Below are 16379 nucleotides of genomic sequence, written 5' to 3'. Positions count from 1 at the left end.
TTTTTTTTTGCCTTGCATTGCATTGCATTGCAGTAACAAGAATGAGATTTTTTGCATTTAAAAAAAAATAATGTTCTTAAAACAGGCTTGATATTTTTCTTTGTTCAATATAACATTTCTTAGTTTGCATTTCTGGGGTGAAATATGACCCGAACACAACAGTTTTCATTAGATTTGCCCAATTCCTGATTTTAAAAGACTTGATGAATTTATATGTTAATATATGCATGGACATTGAAGGAGTAACATGAATTTCTCATGTCTCTTTTGTATCTTTTATTCTCTCTCATTTGTGCATTCTCTATCTCTGTGTCTCCGCGGTCCGTTCAGTCAGTCTTTGAGTAGCTCTGAGCTGACGAGAGGCCGAGCCGGTGCCAAAAGAGATGGTTATATGATGCACAACACGCAACACGTGCGAGAACGCACAGGAAAATGGGGCAGCAACTCTAAAATCCGCCATATGAAAGAGTCTCTTTTAATATGCTCCTGCACTCTAAATATTCAATACAAAATTGATGGCAGTCTCAGTTCCATAATGCAATCAGGGCTTTGAGCGATATCACATTATACATCTGTATTCAGCTGGCCTACATCTGCTTTTGCGGTTATAATTCCATCGAGAGCCAATTACAGAGAATGTGTGTATAATTCAAGTGTATCCTAATAGACTAATTAATTTTGCATTAAATAATTTAAAAAATATGTCATGCATTTCATTACTGTAATTGGTCTTTGCTTAGCAAATCTTTTCCTACTTTCTCTTGCTGACAGTGTGTGACAAGCCAGAGATTTGATATTCTAACTCTCGCTTTTGGAGATTTCTCAGCACGCCTGCGATTCTATTCCTGCCGTTAGATGAAGAACAGAGAGCCAAAAAGATGAGAAAAACATCCCCACGTCCCACAGGAAGAATTCGATCCTATAATAATTGAAGGAGTGCCATTTCATTAACTCCCAAACTCTGATTTCACTTCGACAACAAATAAACAAGTCTTAGATTTGCCAATCGATCTGCAAAAACAGCCCAAATGAGCTTGTGTTTAGATTTCAGACAATTAATGAACAATGTTTCATTCGAAGAATTGACAGCTCAGGCACATAATTATAGAGAGCGACAGAATCTGGTATTGCCTACATTTTGAATGTTGTAAACAAGCTGTAATGTCTAATGAATATTGTATTTCAGTTCTATTTTGGGACTCTTAATTGACAGAGAAGTGAGATTTTTTTTTATCTCTTGCAAGTGTAATATTCATACACACTACTGGTCAAAAGTTTGGAATAATTAAGTTGCAATGATTAAAAATACAGTAAAAAAAAAAACAGTAATAAATGCATATAAATGCAAATATAATAACTTAATAGATTGAGACAAAAATTAATAAATGTACACATATGTGGACTTTCACAACATTTTACCTGAATTGAAAGAAGTCTCACCAAGGTTGCTTTTATTTGATAAAAAATACAGTAATAAAATATTATTACAATTTTTTAATAGCTGTTTTCTATGGGAATATATTGTAAAATGTAATTTATTTCTGTGATCAAAGCTGAATTTTCAGCATCATTACTCCAGTCTTCAGTGTCACATGATCCTTCAGAAATCTTGAATAATCCTGAAAATTAAAATGTATCACGATTTCCACAAAAATATTCGACAGCACAATTATTTTCAACACTGATAATAATCAGAAATATTTCTTGAGCAGCAAATCAGCATATTAGAATGATTTCTGAAGATCATGTGACACTGAAGACTGGAGTAATGATGCTGAAAATACAGCTGCGCATCACAGAAATAAATTACAGTTTAACAGGTATTCACATAGAAAACAGTTATTTTAAATAGTAATAATTTTTCACAATATTACTGATTTTACTGTAATTTTGATCAAATAAAGGCAGCCTTGATAAAACTTGTTTCAAAAACATAAAAAAAAAATATTAGAGATCTAAACCTTTTGAAACGTATAAATACACACACAATAAAATATATAAAAATAATAAAAACATAAATATAATTTGTTGATATTTTATATTACATTTACACATTTGGTAAACACTTTTATCCAAAATGACTTAAACTGCATTCAGTGTACATCATTTCATACATTCTGTCTGTATTTATATTGCAGTATTGGTGACATTATAAACATTTGAAAACATTACAAAAACAACATTTTTCAAAGTTTAATTTAGTAACTGATTTGTATTCTTGATAAATGAATCACAACATCAAATCAGTGCATTTCTCCATCAATCGATTTGCTAAGAAAGCGTTAGCCATGCATACAAATGTAATGCAATAAGGGTTTGTTTTCCAAACTATTTTCTTAATTATTTACTAAGATAAAGGTAATGAGGGTCTATTGATCGGTCTGGGTCAGATTAACAGACTGCATAGATAAAGGTGTTAACCCTTTGAAGAGCGAGACCTTCTCCACTTGGCCATTTGGGGTGTGAGGTGTGAAATGCGGCACACTCTCAGATGTTTCAGTCGTGTTAACTGGCTTTTCTCAGCCTGAAACAAATGCGGACCATTTGACAGCTGACCCAGTTTAACCAGTTTGCCTATAACTCACGTCTGTGTGGTTAAATTTAGTCAAAGTCACAAGCATTTTGCTCTGGCACATTTCCAATAGCTCACCTTAATGAAAAACTTAATAAAAGAAATCAAATGCACAACTGAACTATAGCTCAGTTAAGAGCAGTTTGATAAATAAAACAATAGCATTGTACTGAACTGTCTGTCTAATGTGTTTGCTAGCATACAGAGTCTGAAGTGTTGCAGAAATCTGTATCTTGATATCAGATTAATGCCACACAAAAGGCTGGGAGTAATCTGAGAGATGGAGATTAGTCTGTTAAGCAGTGTCTGATCTCTGGCAGTAAATAGCAGCCTGACTCTGTGACCGGTGTTTAAACGCTCACCTAAACCTGCTGAAGTAAATCCCTCTGTGCAATAGTTACTCACAGTGTTCTCCTTATTTGTGTGAAGTTTCTCATGTAATGTTTACTCATCTATAATGTTTATTCTTTTAATTTTGTATATTTTGTATTAATTTTGTCTATCCATCAATCCATCCATCCATCCATCTATCTATCTATCTATCTATCTATCTATCTATCTATCTATCTATCTATCTATCTATCTATCTATCTATCTATCTATCTATCTATCTATCTATCTATCTATCTATCTATCTATCTATCTATCTATCTATCTATCTATCTATCTATCTATCTATCTATCTATCTATCTATCTATCTATCTATCTATCTATCTATCTATCTATCTATCTATCTATCTATCTATCTATCTATCTATCTATCTATCTATCTATCTATCTATCTATCTATCTATCTATCTATCTATCTATCTATCTATCTATCTATCTATCTATCTATCTATCTATCTATCTATCTATCTATCTATCTATCTATCTATCTATCTATCTATCTATCTATCTATCTATCTATCTATCTATCTATCTATCTATCTATCTATCTATCTATCTATCTATCTATCTATCTATCTATCTATCTATCTATCTATCTATCTATCTATCTATCTATCTATCTATCTATCTATCTATCTATCTATCTATCTATCTATCTATCTATCTATCTATCTATCTATCTATCTATCTATCTATCTATCTATCTATCTATCTATCTATCTATCTATCTATCTATCTATCTATCTATCTATCTATCTATCTATCTATCTATCTATCTATCTATCTATCTATCTATCTATCTATCTATCTATCTATCTATCTATCTATCTATCTATCTATCTATCTATCTATCTATCTATCTATCTATCTATCTATCTATCTATCTATCTATCTATCTATCTATCTATCTATCTATCTATCTATCTATCTATCTATCTATCTATCTATCTATCTATCTATCTATCTATCTATCTATCTATCTATCTATCTATCTATCTATCTATCTATCTATCTATCTATCTATCTATCTATCTATCTATCTATCTATCTATCTATCTATCTATCTATCTATCTATCTATCTATCTATCTATCTATCTATCTATCTATCTATCTATCTATCTATCTATCTATCTATCTATCTATCTATCTATCTATCTATCTATCTATCTATCTATCTATCTATCTATCTATCTATCTATCTATCTATCTATCTATCTATCTATCTATCTATCTATCTATCTATCTATCTATCTATCTATCTATCTATCTATCTATCTATCTATCTATCTATCTATCTATCTATCTATCTATCTATCTATCTATCTATCTATCTATCTATCTATCTATCTATCTATCTATCTATCTATCTATCTATCTATCTATCTATCTATCTATCTATCTATCTATCTATCTATCTATCTATCTATCTATCTATCTATCTATCTATCTATCTATCTATCTATCTATCTATCTATCTATCTATCTATCTATCTATCTATCTATCTATCTATCTATCTATCTATCTATCTATCTATCTATCTATCTATCTATCTATCTATCTATCTATCTATCTATCTATCTATCTATCTATCTATCTATCTATCTATCTATCTATCTATCTATCTATCTATCTATCTATCTATCTATCTATCTATCTATCTATCTATCTATCTATACTCCATCACAACATTCAGCTTTTATTGCATCATATATTGCAGTCATTTGCTGCAAAGAGGCTTACAATAAAATGAAGCTCTGCTGTTCGTCTCTGATGCATCTGTCACTGACAGGTTGAAATGTCACGGTCTGAGTCGTGTTTCTCATCCAGAAAGGGAATAAAAATGTAACATGAACATGTAGAACAGTTTGAATGTCAACATACTGACTGATCCTAGTTAGTTAAGCCGGATTGTGACATTTTAGTTAGAGACTGTCTGTGTTGCATGCACTCTTTCTGAAAGAGCAAAAGAAAACTCATTAGTCCTAATGGTTACTGTTCTTGTTTTTAATGTGTCTTATGACAGCTTCAGACAGCGCACATTCTCCGGATTAGATCGATAGTGTTTGCCAGTAAGAAGTGTGATTAAAGAAAGACCACAGCTTGATTAAGATGTGTTTGGTGGACCTAAGAGTATTACTGAGTGCTAAAAAGCCAGGCCATCTGTTGTGCTATTAAGATGTTTAACTCTAATCAAGATAAGAAACAGTTTGGCAGGAGATGCTTCGGCTTCACTTGCTTTTGCAATATGCCTTCTAGTTTCACGGTTTTGCCTGATATATTTGCATATGTACAGAGTGCACACTAAAATAAGACTGCATGCTGGGATGTGAACAAAGAGACCTGGAAAACGCTTTCAATGGGCGCTCAACCATCCAGCATTTGTGGAAAGTTAAGAATCACATGCTTGATCAACATATTATCACATGCCAAAATAAAAGCATGAATAATGTTTGTCCTACAGAGAAACTGGATGAAGTGTGATCAGATTTGTGACAAACACATTAGAACATCATCTTAATATGCTCATTTGGTGCCCAAGAAACATTTCTCATTACTATTAATGATTAATACAGTTTAGATGTAAAACGTATGATTTAAAAGAAAAGAAAAAAAGAAATTCCTATTTAATTCAACTTTTATTCATCAAGGACACATTGTATTAATCAAAAGTGACAGAAAAGATTTATAAAGTTACAAAAGATTTCTATTTCATAAAATATTGTTTTTTAAACATTCTATTCATCAAATGATGTATCAAAGTTTGCACAAAAATATTAAGCAGAAATAATAATAAGAAGCATTACTAATGTTTTTGCACCAATAATAGTTAAGCAGCAAATATTAGAATGATTTCTGAAGATCGTGTGACACTAAAGACTGGAGTAATAATGCAGAAAATTCAGCTGCAGATCACAGAAATAAATTACATTTTAACAGATATTCACATATAAAACAGTTGTTTTAAATAGTGATGTGAGAAATGCACCAAAGCGACTGAGAAAAACTGTAGTACAGTTTTCTAAAATATATTTGGGGCCACTGTATGTGTGTCCGTGTGCATTTGTTCAGGTCTTGTTGTGATACATTTGCAGTGTTTTCACCATGTGTTGCTCTTGTACACATTTGTAGCATTTGTACACGTAACAGCAAATGGAAAGATGCGTTCAAGCACACAATGCATTCAGAGGTCATATTTGTTTTGTTGTGATAAGGCTTCTGCCAGTCTATGATCCAAACTGTAGAGACCAAATGGGTAGCGGCGTGAGCGATCAGTGTTTGCATTCACACCTTCAGAGGTGCAGACTGAGAGCCGTCGTTTCCACGCCAGACTGTTTGAAAAAGCTTCACGCATTCTGCAATTAGTACCACGTGAAGCGATATTCAAGGAAAAAACAAGCATTTTTAGATAACTGTTCTAATATTTTCGACTTTAAATCAAGACCACACTCATATGTTCATGAGTCAGTGAAAAATGGATGTGTGGAAGCGACAAATCAGTTTTAGGCATTTAAAAAATATTTGAAAACTTTATTTTAATTATTAAAGCAATTGAATTGAGTGCCTTAGAACTCTCTCGATTACTTGAAATATATATTGATTAGCCCACCTGAGGTTCAATTTAATTTGAAATAATTTAGCTTTCATTTATTTATTTATTTCCACTGCTTCTTAACTTTGAATAAATTTTAAAAAAGTAAAATAAAAGATCATGAAACAGAGAAATGCTGACTATGTGTGAGTGAACCCAATCATTATTTTCAGATTATTTCGGAACATAAAATCACGACTTTCTAAATCATGAATATCATAAAGATGTCAAACTGACCTTGCCATGTCATAAAACACCAAAAATTTGTTGTTTTAAGAAAATTACTTTCTTACTTACTTAAATTTTTATTTTATTTTATCTTTTCAGCCTTTTAAATAAAACATTTTATTATAATATCTGGACATTTTCATTACATTTAGTCTAAACTTGACAAAAAAATAAAAATAAAAACGACATGTAGTTCAGGTATTTAAAGTATTGAAGTAATCTGTATGAAAATAATTTTTATGCATTTTATATATATTTTACCTGAAAAAAATTCAGTATTTTGATATTTTTATTATGTGCAGCTCTCGCGATTTCACTCTCGGCCGAACAAGCGATGACAGTGAATCGTTTATGAATTAATCATTCTTTTTAGTCGGCACTTTTTCACTGGGTTTCCTATGTAAACACTGAATAGATGGAGGACTTTTAAAACATTTACAGTTAAAAATGTGTCTGGATGCGTTTTCATTCTGCTTTGGTCTCTAGAAGTGCATTAGCCAAATTTTTACACTACCAGTTTTTATGTTATTGAAAGAAGTCTCACCAAGAATGCTTTTGTTTGATCAAAAATACAGTAAAAATGTGAAATATTATTACAATTTAAAATAACTGTTTTCTATGGGCATTTATTTTAAAATATAATTTATTCCTGTGATCAAAGCTGAATTTTCAGCATCATTACTCCAGTCTTCAGTGTCACCTGATCTTCAGAAATCATTCTAATATGCTGATTTGCTGCTCAAGAAACATTTATTATTATTATCAATGTTGAAAACTTAGAAAACAGTTGTGCTGCCCAATATTTTTGTGGAAACCGTGATTAATTTTTTATTTTCAGGATTCTTTGATGTATAAAAACTTCAAAAGAACAGCATTTATTTTAAAATAGAAATATTTTGTAACATTATTATAGTCTATACTGTTACTTTTGTATTTTATTTTGATTTATTTTGATTTTATTTAATCATCTCAAGTTTTTTTTTATCTTATATTACTAAACTAAATAAACGTTTTTTGTTTTTTTTTATTACAATTTCAGCTTTTTAAAGAAATCCAAAATTTATATTTACCTACAAAACTAATTTCATGCATTTAAACAGAATCCTACAGAGTTTGAGAGCATAAAATTAGTAAATCCAGTCAAGCGTGCCTAAACTTTTGACTGGTAGTATATGTCTGACATGAAAGCAATAGAGTTTTTTTTTTATTAGGGTCTCCCACAGGCAGGGTGTGAAACAGCTGTGACCCAATAGAGAGCCATAGCAGGGGATTTTAGGAGTGTGTGAGTGTTCACTGGTCAGCAGACGGGCTCATTCGCATATACCATGACCTATATCTGATAGGTGGGAGCTGGAGACACCAGAATCTGCTGCAAGCTTTACTAGTGATGACCGAATGAAGAGCTTTTATTCTCGCATTTCTTTTTAAGTGTTTTGTTTGTTTGCTGTTCTACTCGGTGTTTGCAGACATGAAGTTCTACTGCAGTTACTTCATGCTTCTGTGCATGATCTTCAACGTCAGCTGCACGACAACAAAATACGTCACGTATGAGGAAGACGCACCAGGGACAGAGATTGGAAACCTTTCTCAAGACCTGAAAATTGACCCAGCGGAGGATCCTGAGACATCATTCAAGTTTATACAGAAGATGAACTCCATCATTCGCATGAGGCAAATCGACGGGCTTTTAACAGTGGGAGAAGTCGTCGACCGAGAGCAGCTTTGTCACCGATCTCCACAGTGTCTTATAACTTTTGACGTCGTCGCCTTCTCAAAGGAGAAATTCCAGCTCATTCATGTCGAGATCGAGGTAAAAGACATTAACGATCATTCACCTCAGTTCACACGCAACGAGACGCATTTGGATATATCAGAAAACGCAATTTTGAACTCACGATTTCCGCTCGACGTCGCTGTGGACCACGACGTCGGAGTCAATTATGTTCAAAGCTACCATATTTCACACACGAACCATTTTGTCGTTGAAGTCAGCACTCGTGAGGATGGAGAAAAGTCAGCTGAACTTGTTTTGATCAAGACACTTGACAGAGAAACCGAAGAGTTTTATACCATCGAAGTGACGGCGACCGATGGCGGGACTCCGGCGAAATCGGGCTCGACGACTGTTTACATCCGAGTTCTGGACTTCAACGACAACAGCCCGACGTTCGAACACAAATCGCTCAAAGTCGAACTCAGCGAAGATTCGCCCGTCAGCTCACGTGTGCTAAAAGTGCACGCTTTCGATCCCGACGCCGGCATCAACGGAGAAGTCGTGTACGGCTTCGTCGAAGGCTCCCCGAGCGAAGTCACACGTGTTTTCCAGATCGACCTCATCACCGGAGAAGTGACCCTCAAAGATTCCGTCGACTACGAGACCAAGAAATCGTACGAGTTGCACATCCAAGCCTCCAATTTGGGCGCCAATTCGGTTTCATCTTCCTGTCGGGCGATTGTCGACATCGTCGACGTGAACGATAATGCACCGGAAATCAGCATCAAACCAATGACTTCCACCAGTGATGGAGTGGCGTTCATCACCGAATCCGCAGCCGAAGAGAGCTTCGTAGCTCTTATTAGCACCTCAGATGCAGATTCGGGTCCCAACGGCTACGTCCGGACCCGTTTAGAAGGACACGAGCATTTTAAGCTGCAACAAGCCTACAGCGACACTTTTATGATCGTAACGACCACAACTTTGGACAGAGAAGCCATTCCAGAGTACAACCTCACTGTTATTTCTGAGGATTTGGGAACTCCTCCGTTTAAAACCGTTAAACATTATACCATTCGCATCACAGATGAGAACGATAACGCGCCGATGTTTAGCAAAGCCAGCTATGATGTCTCAGTAATAGAAAACAACATTCCCGGGTCGTACATGACTATGGTGGTTGCGCGGGATCTCGACGTTGGGAAAAACGGAAAAGTCTCCTACAGCCTAATCGACAGCAAAACGGCAGACGGTTCACCGATTTCTACATTTGTTTCCATCGATCCTCATTCAGGCTCTTTGTACACGCTGCGATCGTTCAATTTTGAGACTCTGAATGAAGTCGAGTTCGCGGTCAAAGCCAGCGATAAAGGTTTCCCGCCATTATCAAGCACGACTTTAATTCAACTCCGCGTGGTGGACGAAAACGACAACTTTCCGTATTTCACATATCCGGTGTTACGAAACAATTCCGCCGACGTCCCGATTCCCTTTAACGCTCATAGCGGCTATTTAGCGTTACGATTGACGGCTCAAGATGAAGACAGCGGCGTGAACAGCGAGCTTAATTTCCATATTCTAGAAGACGATGCCAAACGTTTTTCCATTGATGAAAACAGCGGCGAAATCGTACTGAAACGAAAACTCACTGCATCATATGGAGACGTCCTGCAGATTACAATTTCGGTTGTTGACAATGGAAGACAGCCGCTTTCTAGCACGGCAACCGTCCGGTTTGTGGTGACAGACACAGGTGCACAAGAGGACCAGGTGGTTATTTTACTCCGATCCAAGAATGAAGAGACTCTAGAGTTTGATGTGTGGACTGCACTGATTATTGGTTTCGCTGGATGTTGTGTGCTGTTACTGGCGGCGATTATCATCCTCACCTTGACTTGCACCATCAAACAAAGGCGAAGAAACTTTGCGAGAGATGGTATGTACGGATCAACCCCGCTTTCCAAGAACAACCCTGTCGGCTCAAACATTTACAGCGGCCCTAATGCCTTCCTCAGAAACGAAGGCGATTCAATGCAACCTCTGTATGAAGATAAAAGCCTGGATTTTGAGGAAAAGGTGAGTGATTTTGGCTGAACGTTTTGCTGTATTGATGCACATTTCCGTTATATTAACTTTGAGCTTTTGTTTTCATAGCTGTTCCTGCCCTGCAAACCTTTTGAACAAACATTTTTATGGCGAGATGAAAAATACTGTCTGGAAAGGAGGTAAGAATGTTGCTATTTATGTATTTAGTTAGTTAGTTAGTGTATTTGCCTTCCTGGATAATTCCAATCTTAACTGCTTGACTATAACTTAATAACAATCAAAATAGAAAAAAATAGTGTGGACCAAATGTTTGAGACTGTTAGTGAAAATGCATTTATTTTTCATTTTCATGATATAATAAAAAATATTAAAAATGTAATATTATTAAAACTATTAAATCATTTTAAAAATGATTATATTCAGATTATATAACCAGCATAATAATTTGAGTGACAAATATTCATGAATTTGAGAATGAATATGAATCTGAGCATCTGTACAAAGAGTCACATGATCAATGGCACTCATTTACTTTGGTTTGGATAGTCACAGAGAAATAGTGCATCTGAAATAATACTTTATTTTCCATTATAGTGTAACTTTTAAAAAATTATATCATCAGCACGATAATTTGAATGACAAGTGAACATGAATTTGAGAATGAATATGAAGAGTCACATGATCATAGGCACTTATTTACTTGCATTTAATGAGCCATCTATAAATAGCGCACCTGAAATATCTCTTTATTTTCCATTATAACTTTTTTCAAAATTCTAAAACTCATTTATTTCCATGTTTAAATGCAAAACGTTCTTATGCTTTTGAACCCCGCTGTGGTTTTGCAACTACAATCGACGAATACACATAATTTTGGTCATAACTGATAACTATAAACATGTTTAATATGCAAACGGATCACTTTTTGATTCTGGTACGAACCGTACGTGAGGCGCTGGCATATTAGTCATGTCCCAGTGAATATAGCGTTTTGTTCTGCAATGGAATATCAATAATCAGGTGCTATTCAGCAGCCGCTAACATTTTGATCTGATTGTATTCTCAGTGGCACCAGCAACACAGATCAGCAGAGCGTGAAGGACAGCGGCAAAGGAGACAGTGATTTCAATGACAGCGACTCTGACATCAGCGGAGCCGCTCTGAAAAGAGACCTGACAACCTTCCAGCCGCTGGCCAGAGGTGCGTACACTTATCTGACAGACCAGCTTTGCAATGTTTTCTGTGACAGTGTCGTCTTCTCGGTACTCAGTGTTTTTGTCTTGTTTTCAAATATCTAAACATTCCTAAATCATGATATGTTTACTTGAGATGCAAAATGACATAAATGTCTGAAAAAATGATCAAAATTAAGTGAGTTTTCCTTAAAATGAGAAAAAAATATCTGCCAATGGGGTCAGAAATATAATCTTGTCTTCAGTTTCAATTAAATATTTTTTTCTGACCCAATTGGTGGATTTTTGTCTTGTTTTTAATACATTTTTCAGAAAACAAGACTTAATATCTTGAGTCATTTAGTTTCTCAAATAAATGTTGATTTAAGAATGTTTAGATATTTCCCATATGGCCAAAAAAAAATAAAAAATAAAATGTTTTTTGTTGTTTGTTTGTTTTTGTTTTTTTTATATATATTTTTGCTAAAATATGTTTCAAATATATACAGTATTGGCATAAATATATTTTCTACTAATATATTTATTGGCCATTTTTGTGTGTTTTTGAAAATATATAAAAAAAAAAAAAAAATATATATATATATATACTTTTTTTTTTATATATATTTGAATCCAAGAAAATACATTCACATGTCACATTTGAAGAAAAACCTTATTTGTTGTCTATAACACGTGTAAACATGTGACACATTTTAATAAAAATCAGCAAGCAACTTACTTTACAATGTTCCTTTTTTGCCCTACCAGAAAACAAGACAAAAATATTTTTTTGCAGTGCTGAATTTAATTAAAATATCTTTTCAAAATTAGATAAATTTACTTATTCTTTTTAAAATAAGATAAAAATATACTTTTGCTTAAAATAAGAAAAAACAACACATTTGTTTGCCTACCTGAATAATTCCCATCTTAATTACTTGATTATAAAATAATAATGTTAAAAATACGCATGGTTGCAGTGGGAGCCAAACGTTTGAGACTATTAGTAAAAATGCATGTTTCTGATTTAATAAAATTATTAAAAACTATTATTTAAACTATTACAATTATCATTTTAAATTATTTAAATGTTTTTTAATCTAAAAGTTATTATATTCAGATTATATATATGTATATATATATATATATATATATATATATATATATATATGTATATATATATACAGTATATGTGAGTGAATATGAATCTGACAAGAAAAACAAACTGACCACGGAAATGACTTTTGCAGTGCAGTTCAACACTGCAGGAGACTGGAAGAGCAAAGCTCACGTTATACAGACCCGAAACATGCACGTCCCTCCTGGCAGCGCCTACACCATCGGATTCGTACCGGTTTACAACACGACCCATGTCAGTTCCCACTCCTGGAGAGAAAGCCACAGTAAAACCAACATGTTGAACACTCAGAGACCTGTTCAGACGTTCTCAAGGACGGGAACGCTGCCTTCATACTCGGCCCATCAGACGAGGAGAGGGACGACGGGGGTCGAAGAGCAAACCGAGACTGTCAAGGATGCGTTTCTGGCTTCAGCTTCATCTGAAGATGCTACTACTTTTTAAATCTCAAATAAAGGTTCAGTCTGGTTCATCGAATGTGATGTGAGCGTGACTGACTGAGCAAAACTTTCCCAACAATTCAGCAATCAGTGCTTTTGATACTGGTTTGCCGTAATAGAAATGGAAGTGTTTTTTCTTTCTTTTCTTGTTTTTTTAATTCAGGAAAATATATTTAAAAACAGCCTGTGTGAGTTAAATTGATATAAATATTTTTTGTAAATATTTGTATATTTTGTATTATGTCTTTTCCAGTGAAAACGAACCCTTTTTGTGCTGCTGACTCACCAAAACGATGGATTTTCTGTATATAATTTTGCAAATAAGTACCAAACCAATTTAGTTTATTTTGTAGATGTTGTTAGCTATGAGTTAGTATGTCTTTAGTAAAAGTTAAGTGAATTTGCTTGGAATGAGAATTTTTTTATTTTTTATCATATTTATATTTCCAACATTTTTTCAAATTGCACATAGATCCTGATAAGGTATCTCTCAAATACCTCAAAAGTGCCAAAAAATACGCTGAAAAAAAAAAATTGGTGTAGAAACAATTTTCACTTTTTCAAATTGCTAGTAAATGTAACAAATAATTACAAAGAATTGGCAAATAACAATGAATTAAGCATGACATTCTGAAGCAGAAAGACTGAAATAGTATTTTCTTGTAAAACATACTCAAATAATCTTTGTTTTATTTAGAAGGTATTTTTTTCAATGTATAAATGTTTGTTTGAGAGTCGAATGCTTTCCTTGTATATTTGCCTTTCTTTATTTGCATCTGCTTTTTAAGCAGGCCTTTGAAAAGTTGTGCAAAGTCTGTCTGTACGTATTAATTGTATATAATTTTCTCACCTCAGTGACCCAAAATAAAGTACTTGGAAGCCTATTTTGTTGCCTGACCTCTGAGAACGTCTTGTTTAGTAGCTGATTAACTGTAAAAGACTCATGTGACAATGCAGGCACATTAAGTTAAGTCCTCAAATCCAGCCTGTCCGATTATTGCACACACATGGCCTGTTCTGGATTAGCTGCTTTGTAACGCAGCAGCGCGTCTTTACAATAACATGGGAAGAATGAGGCTTAGAAAGACACACAATCAGGCATATTAGTGGAGTTAAAGAGCTTGCTGTGAGAGATTATATGGCCATCATCAGTTAGTTGCAGCGTAACGGGTGCAGACGGCCATATAATACAACGACACATTCGCAGACTATGACCGTAGCCAAAACATTAGAAATATAATATTTACAACAGATATAATACAGACTTCATCAGGCAAGTACAAAGGATTTCGCTTGGTGCTGGTGTCAAAATAACATAAAACAAGTAGCAATAATAAATAAATAAATAATAGGATATTTTTAAATATACATAAACTATATTTTCAATCTAAACATATACTTTAGAAATATATTGTAATGACAATATATTTAATTTCTTTTTTTTTTTTTTTTGGTCTTGTTTTCAAGTATACAAGGAATTTGACTTGGTGAAATAAATAAATAAATATTTTCTTAAACTATATTTTCAGTTTAAATTTTAAATATTGCATATTGTAGTAACACAATTTTGTAGTTATTTGTTTGTGGTCTGATTTCCAAGTACAAGGAATTTCACTTAAATTAAAAAAAGAGAATAGAAATATACTTCTACTACTACTACTAATAATAATAATAATAATAATAACAACAACAGCAACAATTAATTATGTATGTATGTATTTATTTTTTTACTTATATATTTACTTATATCACTTGGTGCTGGTGTCAAAATACATAAAAACAACAGTACAAAAAAATTCTAAAATATTAATTCATGAATACATTTAAATGCATAACTATATATTAAAAAATTACATATTTAAAAAAAAATCTTAAAAAAAAAAAATCTATATATTTCTAGTTATTTTCTAGACAGTTTGAGTTTGAATATAGTGGCATTCAAACATGCAATGGCCTATTCTGTCATTTAAAGCTCATGTTGAAGACAAATAGATCCATAAATCCATAAATTGTGTCATCCCTCTGGAATAAACTGGTTTGCACTGTTCTCATTAGGCCTTTTCCATATACAAATCATGCAGGATTACACTTTTAATATGAAGGTTGTGTAATTCCAGAACGGGAATAACACAGCACAATAAAAATCGCTATGAAACATTCATCAAATAGGTGCTTTCATTCTGCAATTTGAGTTGTGGATGAAAAATAAATAAATAAATAAACAGGAACATTCTTTCATTTCACTTTGGCCTAAAGGGATGTTTTCACTCGTGCAAATAACAAGAGGAGCGGTGCCATCATCCTTTTGTTAATAATTGCTCATAGCTGATGGGATATGACAGATTTCCAATTGGATATGAAGGGCAACTGCACAAAAAGATCAATAGCACATGAAATGGCGTATTGTATCGTCTCTCAGTGTTTTCCATATAGATCAGAAGAGAGGCACAGAAAGAGCACATGATGCTGACAAGCCCAATTAACAACAGGGTTAAACCTACTATAGTACTGCAGCTAAAGCCCTTCAAAACTCTCCCAGCAAACAGATTTGAACATGTTTAAGCATATCTGAGTCAGTTTATAAGACACCAAAATAACTTTTTCACCACACCTAATGGATGTTTCATCTAAAAATAAGTTTAATTTAGGAATAGTCTTTCACTTGCAGTGTAATTCATTTTTCATATGCTGCTATTTCCATTAGTTTGGATACATTTGACCTTAATGCATTACACTGACACAAAACCTCATGGCACCTATTCAGCAATGAAAATATATTAAATGCATCATGTATTCTGTGTCAGTTTGATTAGGTGATGTAACTGTATTTGTCATTTTAGTACTGGGACATCATACATTTCATGACGAACTTGTGTATATTTGGGATCAGTTTGGGATTTCGAAGAGTTGAGGCAATTTACCATTTACTTACTGGGTGAATTGCTAGTTTGCTTCTTGACGAGAGTAATTTAAACTCATTTAAACAAAGAAAAAGTCATTTACTAAACATTCTCCAAAATAAAGAAAATTTGCTGAAAGTAATCCACAGCACTCCAGTCCATCAGTTAACATCTGGAGAAGACAAAA

At 33.5% G+C, this 16379-nt stretch overlaps 1 protein-coding gene across 2 annotated transcripts; it reads left to right on the top strand.

Moving 5' to 3' along the window:
• The first annotated feature begins 8247 nt into the window (after positions 1-8247).
• On the top strand, positions 8248-13360 carry LOC107679940 (protocadherin-8-like). Of its 2 annotated transcripts, none has more exons than XM_016475668.1 (4): positions 8248-10572; positions 10651-10721; positions 11609-11742; positions 12965-13360. In XM_016475668.1, exons 1-4 carry the CDS (start codon positions 8251-8253, stop codon positions 13294-13296), a joined length of 2859 nt encoding a protein of 952 aa, XP_016331154.1. In that variant the 5' UTR covers positions 8248-8250; the 3' UTR covers positions 13297-13360. The 2 variants fall into 2 exon arrangements, with proteins under 2 accessions (XP_016331154.1, XP_016331155.1); XM_016475669.1 differs by having other exon boundaries at positions 11609-11746; positions 12970-13194.
• The last annotated feature ends 3019 nt before the right edge of the window (positions 13361-16379 follow it).

Source organism: Sinocyclocheilus anshuiensis, unplaced genomic scaffold (assembly GCF_001515605.1).
Source record: "Sinocyclocheilus anshuiensis isolate Anshui unplaced genomic scaffold, SAMN03320099.WGS_v1.1 scaffold244, whole genome shotgun sequence".
Classification (NCBI taxonomy): Eukaryota; Metazoa; Chordata; class Actinopteri; order Cypriniformes; family Cyprinidae; genus Sinocyclocheilus; species Sinocyclocheilus anshuiensis.
Note: the sequence above shows the minus strand (reverse complement) of the source record. Positions and strands in the feature narration are given on the sequence as shown.

What these genes read in the sequence shown, in the direction of transcription:
- LOC107679940 (XM_016475668.1), top strand. Translation starts at nt 8,251, where the DNA reads ATGAAGTTCTACTGCAGTTACTTCATGCTTCTGTGCATGATCTTCAAC. An exon ending in AAATACTGTCTGGAAAGGAG is followed by an intron (nt 10,722 to 11,608) that starts GTAAGAATGTTG and finishes TTGTATTCTCAG; the next exon opens with TGGCACCAGCAACACAGATC. An exon ending in CTTCCAGCCGCTGGCCAGAG is followed by an intron (nt 11,743 to 12,964) that starts GTGCGTACACTT and finishes TGACTTTTGCAG; the next exon opens with TGCAGTTCAACACTGCAGGA.